We start from the raw sequence: 15,067 nt of genomic DNA on the forward strand, positions 1-15,067 counted from the left end.
AAAAACAGGAAAACAGACCAAAAACAGATTAATCGATATCATTTACAAAAAGTTGAAATAAACCTTGGACTTGAAAGCTTTGTGGCCAACTCGGAGTGAGTTAAGCGAGAGACAGCTGAAAGAGTATCCGCAGCATTAGCACGTGCTTCAGAAGAGTTCTGAGCAATCAAAACAAGTTCAGTGCATGGCCAATCAATCCATCAATAAACTGTTTACAAATTGGGTACTTGAAGCTTACAGGGGGGCTCAATTTATCCACAAGCATTTCAAGCAAGCTTGTTTCCACTAGCCATCTCAGGGGATTCTCTTGGAATGAATGATCAATATCATCTACTACCACAAGTCGTATAAGAACCTGGTATGTATCAAGCACGTCAGGATAAACCATGGCCCTTCTGCCTTATTAGATGGAAAAACGAACCAGAAAGCCAATATACAATTTGCGGAAGGGGAGGCAAAACGAGATTGCTCTATGTGAATGCTTGTCGCAAAATGAATTAAGAACCACTCACCCATACACATGCATACAACCATTTAGTGCAAGTAAAAGAACAAGAAATTAAAATTCCAGAGTCCTGACCTCCATAATGGATGTGATGCCAATCAAATCCACCAATTTCTTGAAGATTTCTTGGTGCGCCTGTGAGAAAATAAATAGATATTATAAGATAAACAGATGGCTGAAGCTTTTCTCCCCAGCACACTATCATTCAAAAACTGGTCAAAACACAAGCCCAAAAGCTCAGAACATACTTGGCATGAACTTGCCAGCTTCCAACTTATCGTTATGACTTATCTCTGCAATACACTAAGCAAGCTGCAAGAAGAGGCCGAGGCATCGCTGATCCTCAAATCCCATGATGCCATTGATCAGTCCAAAGCTCTCCCTAAGGAGACAGTGATATCTCCCTCTGATCTCGTAGTATACCCGGCTCTAGTCTGCACATCTGCAAGTCCTCTTCTCTCTGGGTATGCCAACTGCCTGCCCAGTCTCCACCTCGAGATACTCTAAGCTGGCTAATGGTGCTCCTCATGGCATGCGACGTGTATACCCTGGTCTCTGAGTGAGCCCTTGCTCTGTTATCTGTAAGAAATAATCTTTGTAGCACTTCATCTTCGTATCTTGTGGGCAATGGAATCAGTGGGTCACATAATCCTGCATCAAATTACATCTAGTAACTTGATTCCTCTCCAAATCAGACAACCCTATATGTGGAGCATGTAGATCATACTGAAATGGTGGTAGTCTCTCCATATCCAGGCCATGCAAACCACCTCTATTGCATACCGTGTGTCTCTCCTCCCCTGGGCAGCCAATGCCTGAAAGCCTCCGAAGCCCTCACATTGATCCCATCTCTATCACTGCTCATCACTCTTAACTCTATGAATAACCCGACTGTCTGAAAAAATGCCTCAATCATCATGGGATAAGCGTCAAACTCAGCTGGTACCAAGTCATGCAGTACTGAGGGTTTGCTGCAAATCATCCTCAATGGCATAACAAAATGGGCACAAAAAGGGATTTCAACTTTTAATCTCTTGAAGGAAAAGCTGACTTCGGGTCCCGTAACTGTTTTACCAAACCTCAAGAAGTCATTTGTTGTCCAATGTGATGCATGTGACAATAGTATTGGTGCAATGTTAATGCAAGTTGGTCGGGTGGTAGCCTATGAAAGCAGAATCTTGAAAGGGCCAGAAAAGACTATACAAGTCTATGAGAAAGAGCTATTGGTTGTGATTCATGGGCTTTCAAGTTGGAAACACTATCTGCTAGGTGAGATTTTGTTGTCCAAACAGATCATCAAACCTTGTGATACTTCTTGATACAGTGAAAAGCATTTGCCATGGGCAAACATTCTCTCTATGTTCCAGTTTCAGATTATCAAGTGTAGGGCAAGAAGAATGTGGTGGCTGATGCACTCTTAAGAAAGCCACAAATTTCAGCTGTGTCAATTCCTTATCATCATGAGCTTGATGACATGAAGGAACAATATGCCAATGATGAAGGAACAGTATCCCTTGATTTTTATTTATTTTTTGGGACCCTTTTGTTGGTCACAAATGGTCGGACAATGTATGGCCAACGTGAAACGGTCGATGGCCAAGAGTTTCTCCCGCAACAATGAACTATAATCCGAGTGCTCAGTTCAAAGTCATTTAGGCCCCACGCAACACTTTACAAGTTGGTGGGTACTAGGAATTAATCTCAAAAGGGCATAGGGGACACTTGGCGGCTCTAGATCAATTCTGCAAAACACCTTAGCTGGGAGGGGGCGCCAAAAATTGATTTGGGCTGATTTGAGACTGCCTTCTTCTTCATTAAGTGCCTACAATGTGTGTGTGTGAAAGAGAGAGAGAGAGAGAGATAGTGGGTGCAAGTTTATAGCTTTAATGAAAAGCTTGCCTTCTCCTCTATTCTATGTAGCACGATGATGCCGCTCTTCAGCACCTCTATCCCCTTCGCGGCAAGAGCCTCTTGCACAGATACCGGATTAGCTAATTGCTGAATCCTAATCCCCCGCAAGTACAGGTTGATTCGGAGAGATTTTTCGCAAGAAATCTCGTCCAAATCAAAGGGCAAGTAGCCCCCACAGATGCAACCGGCACGCGAAATGGAGCCCAAAACAAAAAATTACAACCTGCTGTGTATTTTTGCAGGTGTAACAAACTTGGACACTCCAAGTCAAGAATCTAACGCGACACGACCGGAATTCACTTCAAAACAATTCACAATTAGATTCGACACCGGCCCGACGGAGTTCCATGCCAAGAGGTATTGGCCCCAAAGATTGGCGCCCCTTTCGGTATCCTTTTTGTATTAAAATTTGTGCTCAAAGTGCAAGGGAGTGGGAGGGTCTCACTCTCACACTCCGCATCCAGATGCTCTCAAAAGTGGGATGTAAGGTGCAGCGGAATGAATGTTTGAACTTTGCTCAAGATGAGTGCTCCGAACTGTGCTCAAGGTTCCTTTTTGTTCTTATGGAAGGGAGAGCCTTTTGTTCTTAATGAGAGAGTGCAATGGACACAAACAAAGTGAATGGACACTACGCGTGAAAGTGTATGAGACTAAGAGATAGAGAGAGAAGAGAATACGACACCAGAGATGTTGTCAAACCCTCCTCCGAAGGCCCCACTCTCTATGGCGAGAGCGGTCTACTTATGATTACACAAATCTCTACAATGCTTGGACTTGCCGACACTGTCGACGACGACGAGACGGGCTGAAATCTACAAACTCTAAGGGTTGAAATCTGCAAATCTTCTATCTACTGAATTCTGACTCTATGTCGGTGACGATGTCGATGACGACGATGCCACGACGACGCGCTGAAAACACAGATGCTGAAATCTGCGTTTTCCGGGCTGAAACTGTAAACCTTGCGGAAACTGACCATGCGGCGAGGAACTGCTGCGGGAAGGTGAGATCTACGAGGTTCGGGACTTGATTTGCGGTGTCTAAGGACTGAAAACTGAAAACGCTGGTGGTTCTTGATGTTCCGTCGTGGTAAATCTGCAAAACGCTTGGGCTGATCTGCATATCAAAACCGCTAGGGCTGAAAATGGCTCTGTTGTCGCCGGATGGCCTGCTACTACAAAACGCTAGGTCTCTTGTTGAGTCTTTTGTCGCCAGGAATCTGCAAAAGCAAAAACGTTGGCTGATCTGGTCCAAAAACGCTAGGTGGTTGCTGTGGAGCAAAAACGCTAGGGCGTCTGGGGGTTCTGTTGAGAAGTTGCCTGTTGAGCGAGTGCTCCTGCTGCCTCTTCTGCCAGTTAGTGCTAACCTAGGTTTGCTTATATACAAACTTACTCAATTTGCCCTACCTACTTTCCAACAAAAGTCACTTAAAAATAATAAGTGAAAAATGTCAAAAACAGGTAAAATAGGCTAAATGCACTAGAAAATTCCCTTGAAGGATTCTAATGGATTCTGATGGGAATGCTTATGATCATGTTGTGTGCAACCAGAGGATATGCATCTATACTAAGTTTCTGGACATGCACGGTCTGCGAACAGACTCACAAAAGTGCCAGATCACTTCCTATTCTAGACTTGACTGACTGAACTGAACCCTGGTCATGTTGTAGCTTGTCCACGGACACATAGGGTTGGATGTGTCACGTGACATGGGAGCCCAAACCACACTTATAAAGGTTTACGAGGGATGCCAAAAGCAAAGCCCAAAAGCTTTCAAACGTAAAGCAATTCCACTCTCAAGCCTTCTTGAGTAAATAAAGCGTTCTCTCTCTCTCTCTCTCTCTCTCTCTCTCTCTCTCTCTCTCTCTCTCTCTCTCTCTCTCTCTCTCTCTCTCTCTCGTAGAAATAGCGTAGCCAAAAGCTGTCGTACTGCTACCGCAAACACGGGGTTCCGTACAGCCATGCCAGGTCAGCTTTTCCGGGTTTTGCGCCGCAAATTGCCGGCATGCCACGTCATCATTTCAGCGTGCCTGTTTTTCCGGGACTGTCCATGCCAAAGGGGAGGGGGTGTGTGTACACGGGCTGCCACGTCACTGGGTTGTGACAGCAGGTTTAGGCTTTTGACCGTTTTTGTTGCCTCACAGTCCAAGGAGCTTCGGGGAAGCTAAGGAATAGTCATACAGGTGTTCTAGTGCATTTTAGAGGCCAAAAACAAAGAATTCAGTGTGCTGTAAATTCTCTCTAATGCACTGGGAAAGTCACCTATCTCATGGGGATTTTATCTGAGAAGCCTTCTACTGTCGTTATGCTGTGCAAATTGGGCTACAATAGGCCATTTTCAGCCCAATAAAAGTGGGACAACACGTAGGAGTTCACAGGTTTCTCCATAGTTTAATTGGAATAAAGAAATACCAAAAGGGGGCCCAACCTTTGGGCCAACGCGGTGTCATTGTCTACTTGGGATTGGGAGCACTCTAGCTGCCAAGTCGTGCTTTGTTTGAAGTGTTGAATTCTAGTCTCAAGCTTATTCGTGAAGTTCCTCTGTGTTATGAAGTACAAATAAAGTTAATCAAAGTAAAGATTGGCTAAAAGCCAAAGTCTACCGCACTATAGCGAGTGTACGGGCCGGTTTTAGATGTGCAAGGACTAGAGAGAGAAGAGAATGATACTGTGAGTGAAGATTCTGAGTGAAAAAGAGAAAGGATATATATACCTAGCAAATGATACTGTGAGTGAAGATTCTGAATGAAAGAGAGAAAGGAGACTAACACCAGATGGGGTCCTAAACCCCCCTCTCTATGGCTAGAGAGGTATTTGCTTTAGACTGCACAAATGTTGATACAATGGTCCTAGATGTTGAGATACTGATGGGATCTTGCTACTAATGCTTGAATCTATGAGGCTAAGGGCTGAAAACTGAAAACGCTAGGGATGCTGACTGGGTCTACGACTGTGACGAGGCTATGGGCTGATCTACTGTCACCGATGTCGGCGATGGACTGAAAACTGAAAAATGCTCGCTGATCTTAGATCTGAATCTGAAAATATTGGCTGATCTGTTGTCTTGGGATGAAACTGAAAAGGCTGGTATTGATGGTTGGATATGCGACGGTACGGCAAGGTTATGGCTGAAAACTGAAAACGCTGGTGCTCATGGCCTTATCTCATGCAAAAACGCCAGAGATGCTAAGGTACTATAGGTACTTGGTGCTTGTAGCGAGGGTACTGACTTATGCTTGAGAAGTGACCCCTATGCTCACTTAAATAGGGAAATAAAGCTGAGTCGGGCAATGCAACTAAAACTCCCACGATTTCTAAAAATGGCACTTATTGAGGAGTTAATAAACTCACTTATAAGAGGTACTTCACACACACGAAAATACATAGGTTAGGGTACTACTGCATTTGCATGGGAGCACTCCCCAATGCCTACACCTAGCAGACACTGGTTGTGCTCACGTGCAATCAGAGGGTATGCAACTACTATAAAGTGACTCGGCATGCAAGTCCTGTGTACACGCTCACAAGGGTACCAAAACACTGCCTAGGCTGTCCTAAACCCTAGAAATAGGAGTTAGCTTGTTCACATGTACGTAGGGTTAGATGTGCACGTGACATTATGTATGTGGGTTCCTTTCAAGTAAGATGCCACCCTTCGTACCTTGGAGCATTCCGACAACCCAAAAAGGCAACGACAAACTACTGTATGAATTTGACGGCTCAATAGGTATCCTAATAGGTTGAAAACATGTCAAACTTGACTACTTGACCCCCATCCTTGAACTCCTTGGTTTCCTTGTTCTTTTTCTCACTGTCTGAACTGTGAGAAGAGGACGAGATCTCCTCCTTTGAACTGCTACTTGTGCTTTCTAGACTTTTTCAAGGATCTGCTTTTCTTGCTTTTTCTCCACTTCTTTCGCTTTTTCTCATCCTCACTCGAGCTAGAGGCCGACAAATTATCAGAACGCTCAAATGATGAAGAAAAATTTGGGTCATTTGTACTCCGCTCTTTCAAGATTCCGTGCCAAAAATTTGCCAAAATCTCCATTGGTTTCTTTTGTTCCCACAGTGGGACTCTTGCTTTTCTCCATCTCCCCGCACACTAACCGCCGGATGGGTGTTTCCTGAGTCCTCTGCCGAATTCTCCGCGAGAACCCATGTGTGTTGCGGATCCTCTGTACAAGAAGAATAGTTCTGAGCTCCAATACCACTACTGCAAGCTTGGACACTCCAAGTGAGCAATCAATAGCAACACACGAGCAAAATCTGCAAATAATTGAACTTGACTAGAGCGAGAGAGAGAGAGAGAGAAATGAAATGAAATGAAATGTTATATTAACGTCTTCAAAAGGCCATAGTGACCTATGAGACCAGAAAGTTACAAGGTGGTGGATCTGATACAAAGTCAGAGTAACAAAATAACTACAGTACAGAACAAAGATATATACTATGGGATCCTAGATTGGTCGATGTGAACTAAGCAAAAATGGGCGGCTTGCTGGGATGCTGAATCGCAAGAGATCTAGCATCGATCGTTGGCGGATCTCATCAATCTCCTCCATGGTTAGTAGTCTGACCGAGCATCGTGCATGTCTGGCCAGAGTGCTCCGAATCTTCTGACGTAACCTCCGTCGATGTTGTATGGTCCTCCACAGTCGTGGGCACCTGGATTTCCCCAGTTCAGTCGCTCGATCGATCAGTGTGCCTCTGGTGTGAGACGAGGGGGATCTCTGCTGTGGGAGTGGCTCTTGCGGCTGTCCCATGTCTGCTCTGAAGAAGTCTGTGATCCGTCTTTGAGACTGGCTAGCCTCGCCACTCATCAGGCTATCTCTGTGTCTACGTAGCTCGAGCAAGAACAGACCCAGGCATCTCTGATCCTCGTATCCCATGACTCTTAAGAGTGGTCCAAAACCCTCTCTGAACAAGCAATGGAAGCGGCCTCGTATCTCGTAGTAGACGGGGTAGCGGCATGTATAATGCAGCTTTGTCTTAGGCTCCATGTCACACAAGGAGCATGTCCTGGCCTCTGCTGGTACTCCGCTGTATCTCCTAGTCTCAATCCGCAGCTGGTGAGAAGATGTGCGTAACTGGCCAATAGCACATCGTATCCCATGGGACAAGTGGGTGTCCATGTATCTGGGTCTCGTCACAAAACCATCCTCCGTAAGCTGGAGAAGGTGGTCTCTGTAGAAAGCCATCTACGTGCCCAATTCCTGTGCTGGTTGTATCCATGTCCTCTTGGTGTCTAGCTGGGTCAGGTCTTGGCGGATGAGCTTGGTGATCTCTGACTGTGTAAGAGTTAGAGATGGTGCAGCCAATGAGTACTGGAATGGTGGCAGCCTGTCAATGCTGACATTAACTTATGTGCCTGAAACCATGATGCCATCTCCCCATACCAGCATGTTGTATCTCCTTGCATGGCTAACTGTCGAGAGGACCCAAGTGCTATGCGAGCATATCTGTCTCTAGGAAGTTCCCATGTGCGGTTTATGAAGGAGATTGATTTGGTGAGCGCCTCCACCACTAGTGGGGGGACCGCTAGCTCTGCTCGGATAATGGCCCGTGGTACTGATGCCTTGGCTCTAATGAGCCGCGAGATCATAGAGACGAGAGGTTTTTCCATGTTCCCCCATCCATCTGTGCGCTCCGGCCTCCCGTGGTGATCCATTGAAGGTCCCCATATCTCAGCTCCATAAAGCAATGATGAAGCCACCAGAGTGTCAAAGAGCCAGAGCTTCGTCCGAGGCTCCTGAAACTGAACCTGCGAACACATCCTCTCTAATCTACCCAATGCTGTGTGGACTCTAGTCAGTCTGGTCTCTGCTGCTCTTCTGAGTGAGAATGCAGGTCCGCTAAAAACCACTCCAAGGTAAGTGTAAGCATCTGTGTACTCCACAGTCTCCTGGCCGTATGTGAATGTAGGTGCTGATCCACTGTGGGGTGGTATTAAACACCATAACCTTGGTTTTACCAAGGTTGACAAACAAACCACTTTCGTGGGCAAACCTATGCAAAGCATCCAATTGACGTTGCATTCCCTCTGGAGATTCGGAGATCAACACTATATCATCAGCATATAACAAAAGTGGAATCCATGTCCCTACCAGCTGTGCACCTCTATCACTATCGCTCTCAATGTAGTCAGAAACCTCATCCATATACATACCGAAAAGAGTAGGAGAGAGCGGGCAGCCCTGCTTCACCCCAATAGTGGAGTGAACCGGTGTAGAAAGTCCTTCAGGGTTCAGGGGTGCGTACATGCCCTACTACTGATCTGTACAATGCCATGATCCCCCAAATGAGCTCTATGGGTACTCCCATTTCCTGTAATCTGCGCATCAATCTAGCTCTGGGTACTGTGTCAAAAGCTTTGCGGAAGTCCACAAAGCTACAATAGATCCATCTCCCATGAGATCTGCCCTCCTCGATGATGGCCTTGAGTGTCAAGATATGGTCAAGAGTAGAGAAGCCTCTCTTGAACCCTGCCTGCCCAACTGTACGCCTTCCTTCCCTCTCTGCCCATCTACTCAGCTATTGCTCAAGAATGGATGCATACAACCGTGCCAGTGTGTGTCCAATCATGATAGTGCGATAGTTCCCAGGCTCCATGGGGTCTCCTGACTTGAAGATAGGTATGATCATAGATAGGCTCCAAGTGTCCGGTAGGCCCTCACACATGGCACGGTTAAACATAACTGCTATAAGCTCTGCTAGTAGGTCTTTGGCATGCATGAAATGCTCAGCGACTAAGCCATCATGATCATATGCTCTCCCAGTCCTCATTGTCAATAGCTTTCTTCACCATCTCAGCAGTGAAAAAAGCACATGTGTGTGGGCATGGATCGGGGGGGGGGGGGTTGGGAAGGAGCGGCTGTCCAGGTATTGTGTACAAAGATGATGCATACTGACCCCAGGTCTCCGTGGAGGAAATAGCAGAGGGGGGGGGGGGGGGCTGCTCATGAAAGAGCCGCCATGCCTCACGCGAGTCCTGACTCAAGAATAGCTGGTATAGATCCTGCTCGAGTCGAGCCAAAAAAGCCCTTTTCTTCCGCCGCACCAGGCGTCGGAAGTCAATCTGTGACTGTCTGTGAGTGACGTCCCCCAAAAGCACCTCCCTCTGAAGTCTGTCTCTAGTCTGGCGGCACTCCTCATCGTACCAGCTATTCTGAGGCATGCTCCTTGATCGGCGTCTCTGCTCAGGCTGGGTGTGTGGGTATGCCTCTGCTGCTGCATCATGTAATGTCGGTGTCAGTATAGTAGTTAGTTCCTCCAGAGGTCGCCCCGGGTCCTCAGTGCATAGGCATCTGTAGATCACGTCTATGTATACAGAATCCGTCTCCCGTGTGAAGGTGTAGCGAGTAGGGGCTGCTACCCGTGGCCTGTGTGCTACATTGAACTGGAAAGAGATGGTCATCGACACCAGAGCATGATCCACTGCCACCCCGACCGGTCTGGGCCCAACTGTGAGATCCTGGATACTAGAGATGAGATTCGGTTGTGCCATGACACAATCCACTGTGCTGGCTCCATGTCTGTGTGGGAAGCATGTAAAACCTCACGCAACAGGAAATCTCTGTAGGCCATTCAAGATGGCCAATCCATGTGCGGTGCCCATGTCTATCAAGTGTCGCCCATACTCAGTATATTCCACATCGTGTGATAGTCTGGACAGGCTCGTCTCTACAACATCTAGCTCTCTTAGCATCTCCTCTGAGAGAGAGAGAGAGAGAGAGAGAGAGAGAGAGAGAGAGAGTACACATAGAACGGCGGAGTTCCTTTCCCAGATGCACTCGCCCAAAGACGTGACGCCCATTTTGATATCTCTTTATTATTGTTCCGCAAAGGTACAACTCCCCGAGGATCTAGCTCTCCGAGACTCTGGTCCAGATGCTCTCTAGAGTGAGGCCCCAAGGGTCCTTATAAATAATACAAGGGATGCCCAAAAGCCAAGCCCCAAAAGCATCAATTCTGAAAGCACTTAGCACCAAAAGCACCTGCTCCAAAAGCTTGCGCCAAAATCTGCCAAAACAGCCAGCGCAAATCACGAAAATCCATACAGCCTGCCACGTCAACATGGGGGGTAGGTTTTTCAAACCCTAACCCCTCTAGGCCCCACGGCCACATCTTCAAGTTCTTCTTGGTTAGAGTTTTTAACTCTAACCCCTTGTCCTCTCAGCTAGTCCTCCCAGTTGAGCATGTCCCGTCACAAACTTGTGATACCTAGGGGTCATTTTTGACTCCACAACAAAAATAATTTGTGACCAAAAATTAAAAAGCATTTTCAGGATAGATTTATCCAGCCTTAGGTCCCTCATGTGGGGGAGCAGGAAAGAGAGCCCACTTGCTATCCTATGCAATGAGAGTGAAGGAGAAGAGGAGGGTGGCGCAGAAGAAGCTCACGCAGAGAGAAAACGTGAGAGAGAGAGAGAATGCTCGTAGAAAAATCTGGGAGAAGTCACAATTTCATTTTGGGCTTGACCTTTGAGTATATAAGTAAGTGACTAGGAGGCCATTCACACTTGGGCCCCCTCACTTATAAGACTTTTAACTTATAAGTTAGTAAGTACAAGGCACTTAGGCCTTTATTCCCTAACAACCTCCCACCTAAAGGCAATGTACCTTGGGAGATCAAAGAATCAACTAACTATGATACATCAGCTGATCATGCACTTACTCATCCAACACCCATCATCTGACGGCAATATGCAAACCGCTCTGCTGGAAGACTCTTGGTCAAAAGATCTGCAGGATTGTCATCTGTGTGCACCTTGACAAGTGTAATGCTCTTGTCATCAAGCACACTCCTGATAAAATGATACTTCACCTCTATGTGCTTTGTCTTGGCATGAAAAACAGGATTCCTTGCAAGCATAATAGCACTCTGACTATCACAGTGTAGCACAGGAACCGGTGACTTAATGCCAAGCTCTTCTACCAAACGCATGAGCCACAAAGCTTCTTTGCATGCCTCAGTGGCAGCCACATACTCAGCCTCAATGGTAGACAAAGCAACACATTTTTGCAGTCTAGAAATCCAAGAAACTGCACCTCCTGTGAATGTAAACACATATCCAGAGGTAGACTTCCTGCAATCTGGATGTCCAGCAAAATCTGCATCTGTAAAGCCATGCACAGATGTCTCACTCTTCCCAAAACAAATGCACAAGTCTTTAGTGCCTTTCAAGTATCTCAAGATACACTTCACTGCTTCCCAATGCTTTTTGCCAGGATTGCTCATGTACCTGCTTACCACTGCCACCGCAAATGCAATGTCCGGACGTGTAGCAACCATAGCATACATCAAACTGCCAACGGCTGATGCATAAGGAATCTTGGCCATTTCAGCCCGCATATCATCTGTGTTTGGGCAGTCATGTGCAGTCAGTTTTACATATGGAGGCAGCGGAGTACCAAGTGCCTTTCCCCCATCCATATGAAAACGATGTAGCACCTTATTAACATAATCTCGTTGAGATAGATACAGACGCCTGTTGGGTCTATCTCGAGAGATACGCATGCCCAAAATATGATTAGCATCACCAAGATCCTTCATGTCAAAGCGATTCTTTAGGCTTTGTTGTAATGCATCCAACTCCGTGACATTTTTACCCGCAATAAGCATGTCATCAACATACAAAATCAGCAATAGAAGAAATCCATCACTTGCCGTTTTGATATACAAAAAGTGATCAAAATTACTTCTTTTGTATCCTTGAGACCTCATGAATGTATCAAATTTGTGATACCATGCACAGGGAGACTGTTTCAAACCATACAAGCTCTTCAAGAGTCTACATACTTTCTTCTCTTGCCCCTTTGACACAAAACCTTCTGGCTGCATCATATAGATCATCTCAAGCAAATCGCCATGCAAAAACGTTGTTTTGACATCCATTTGCTTTAACTCCATATCTTCAGAAGCAACCAGGCCTAAAACAAGACGTAATGTGGCAAGCTTTACAACAGGAGAAAAAATCTCATCAAAGTCCACACCATGCTTTTGCTTGTACCCTTTAGCAACCAAACGTGCCTTGTACTTAGAAGAAGCATCAGATGTGACCTTGGTCTTGTAAACCCATTTACATGGCAGAGCCTTATGCCCTTTAGGCAAATCAACCAAGTCCGATGTATGGTTTTTCTCCAAAGACTGCATTTCCGAAACCATTGCTTTGAACCATTTCTTACTGTCTTCCCGTTGCATAGCCTCTTTATAGCAAGACGGCTCACCACAATCAGTAAGCATGACATAGTCCAAAGACGGTTCATATCTATCGGGGGGCCTTGTCACCCGAGTAGACCTACGCACCCAATGATCCATAACAGGTGGATTTTCAGCCTGTAAACCATCAAAAACAGCAGGCTGTTCAGCCGGTTGCATCGCAACAACGGGCGGTCTAGGAGCATCAACCTGTTCCCCTACCTGTGGTGCATCAATGGCAACTTGTTGGGGCTGATTTTCAACAGCTAATGGCTGATTTTCAGCACCATTTTCAGCATGTAAAGGCTGCTGAACATTGGGCCTTCTTGGCTGTCCATATGTAACATCTTCACGAAAAACAACCCGGCGCACTTCCTCGACCTTTGTGGGCTGTTTGTGCATGCAATTCTCATTGAAGATGACATCATTGCTGCGTACAATTTTCCGTAATGCGGGATCCCATAATCTATACCCCATTTCACCATCCTCACCATATCCTAGGAAAATGCATTTATGAGACTTTGGTTCTAGTTTGGTGCGCAGTTCACTTCGGATGTGAACATAGGCCTCACAACCAAACACTCTTAAATGTGCATATGAGGGTGGCTTGCCAGACCACACCTCCTCAGGCACCTTTCCACCCAAAGCCTTGCTAGGTGAGCGATTAATCAAGTGAATAGCTGTTTGCACAGCTTCTACCCAAAAACCATGAGGTAATGCAGCATGTGACAGCATACTCCGAACTTTCTCTTGGATAGTCCGATTCAACCTCTCTGCAACTCCATTCTGAGAGGGATTAAAAGGAGCCGTGAGCTCTCTTTTAATACCTTTAGTAGCACAAAAGTCAATAAATGCTTTTGATACATACTCCCCCCCATTGTCTGAGCGCAAAGACCTAAGCTTCTTGTCAGTTTGATTCTCAACAAACGCAAGAAACTTCTTGAAAGTATCCAAAACATCGCTTTTAGCACGTATTGGATACACCCACACCTTACGTGTAGCATCATCGATAAACAAGACAAAATATTTCTTTCCCCCTAAGGACAACTGTGGCATTTCACATACATCGGAATGCACTAAGTCTAACCTGTCAGACTTCAAAGAAAGAGACCTTTTGTGCGGTGTTTGACTGTGCTTACCATAAATACAGTGCTCACAGTGAGAAAAATCAGCATACCTCAAACACAGCAAATAGCCACAACGAGACAGAGTTTCCATTCCTCTTTTACTCATGTGTCCCAACCGGCCATGCCACAAAGAAACACTTGGCTGCTCGGTTACGGCGACAATATGGTCACGCACACTAGATACATGCAAAGGATACAAAGTGTCCGATTTACAACCCTTGGCTACAATCCGGGCCCCTTTACAAATTTTCCACTTGCTATCACCAAAGGTGGTGTGATAGCCTGCATCATCTAGCTGCCCTGTACTAATCAAACTCTTCTTGAGTTGTGGCACATGGCGCACTTTGTGCAAAACAAAAGTCATACCATCAGCAAAGGAAAACTGGACACTGCCAATACCTGCAATGTCACATACATAGTTATCTCCCAAATAAACAGTGCCCTGCACCTCACCTGAGTACTGTGTAAACCAATCCCTGTGAGGTGTTACATGAAAGGAGGCACCTGAATCAAGAATCCAAGTATGAATGTCCACATCAGAACCCATAGCAAGGGTATGTGCATCCACACAAGAGGCATTGAGTACATCAGTGCTGCTGTCACTGTCACAACTACTAGCAACATTGATTTCCTCAATCAACACAGTGCTCTTCTTGGCATTTCCCTTGTCCTTTGCAACAGTTTCAGCACCCTTGTTCTTCTCTTTCTTCCACTCATAGCATTCCCGTTTATAATGCCCTTTCTTTCCACAATGATGACACACAACATCTTTCCTACGAGATTTGCTGCGTGCCCTGTCCTTACTGTCAGATTTCTCCCTCTGTTGAGACCTGCCTCTCAAGTGCAATGCATTAGAAGACCCACCTGTGGTGTTCTTCCTGTTCATCTCTTCCATCAAGAGAGAACTCTCTACATCTGCATACTTAAGTGACGCACTTGAGTTACTAAGAGCTGTCCGGAATACATCCCAACTCTCGGGCAATGTGCATAGCAGAAAAGTAGCTTTGAACTCCTCATCAATCGTGAATTTCAGCTCTGTCAGTTGGCTGAAAATAGAATTGAATTCATTGAGGTGCACTGACATGTGCGTGCCCTCCTTCATGCGGAGATCCATAAGCTTCTTAAGCCAATACACTTTACTGGCAGCACTCTGCTGTGCATACAACTCGTCTAAACGCTTCCACATGCCCCATGCTGTCTGCTCATTCTCTACATTGAAGAGTAAATTGTCAGACACCGAAAGCATGATCGTGGAGCGAGCCAACTCGTCCACTTCTTCCCATTCTTCAACCTCCATATCAACCGGTTTCACACCCTGTAACTTAA

General features: G+C 45.9%; 1 protein-coding gene across 1 annotated transcript in view; it reads right to left on the minus strand.

Annotated features, from left to right (window-relative positions):
- LOC147438735 (uncharacterized) overlaps positions 1-15,067 on the minus strand; it is a 61,313-nt gene that overhangs the window by 12,556 nt on the left and 33,690 nt on the right. The window contains exons 7-9 of the mRNA XM_086484733.1: positions 581-640; positions 239-355; positions 64-158 (exon numbers count right to left, since the gene is read on the minus strand). Of these exons, the coding sequence (XP_086340859.1) occupies positions 64-158; positions 239-355; positions 581-640 (272 nt within the window). The remainder of the gene's footprint in view (positions 1-63; positions 159-238; positions 356-580; positions 641-15,067) is intronic.

This window comes from Adiantum capillus-veneris, chromosome 16, assembly GCF_014529385.1.
Source record: "Adiantum capillus-veneris isolate H3 chromosome 16, ASM1452938v2, whole genome shotgun sequence".
In the NCBI taxonomy this organism is placed as follows: domain Eukaryota; kingdom Viridiplantae; phylum Streptophyta; class Polypodiopsida; order Polypodiales; family Pteridaceae; genus Adiantum; species Adiantum capillus-veneris.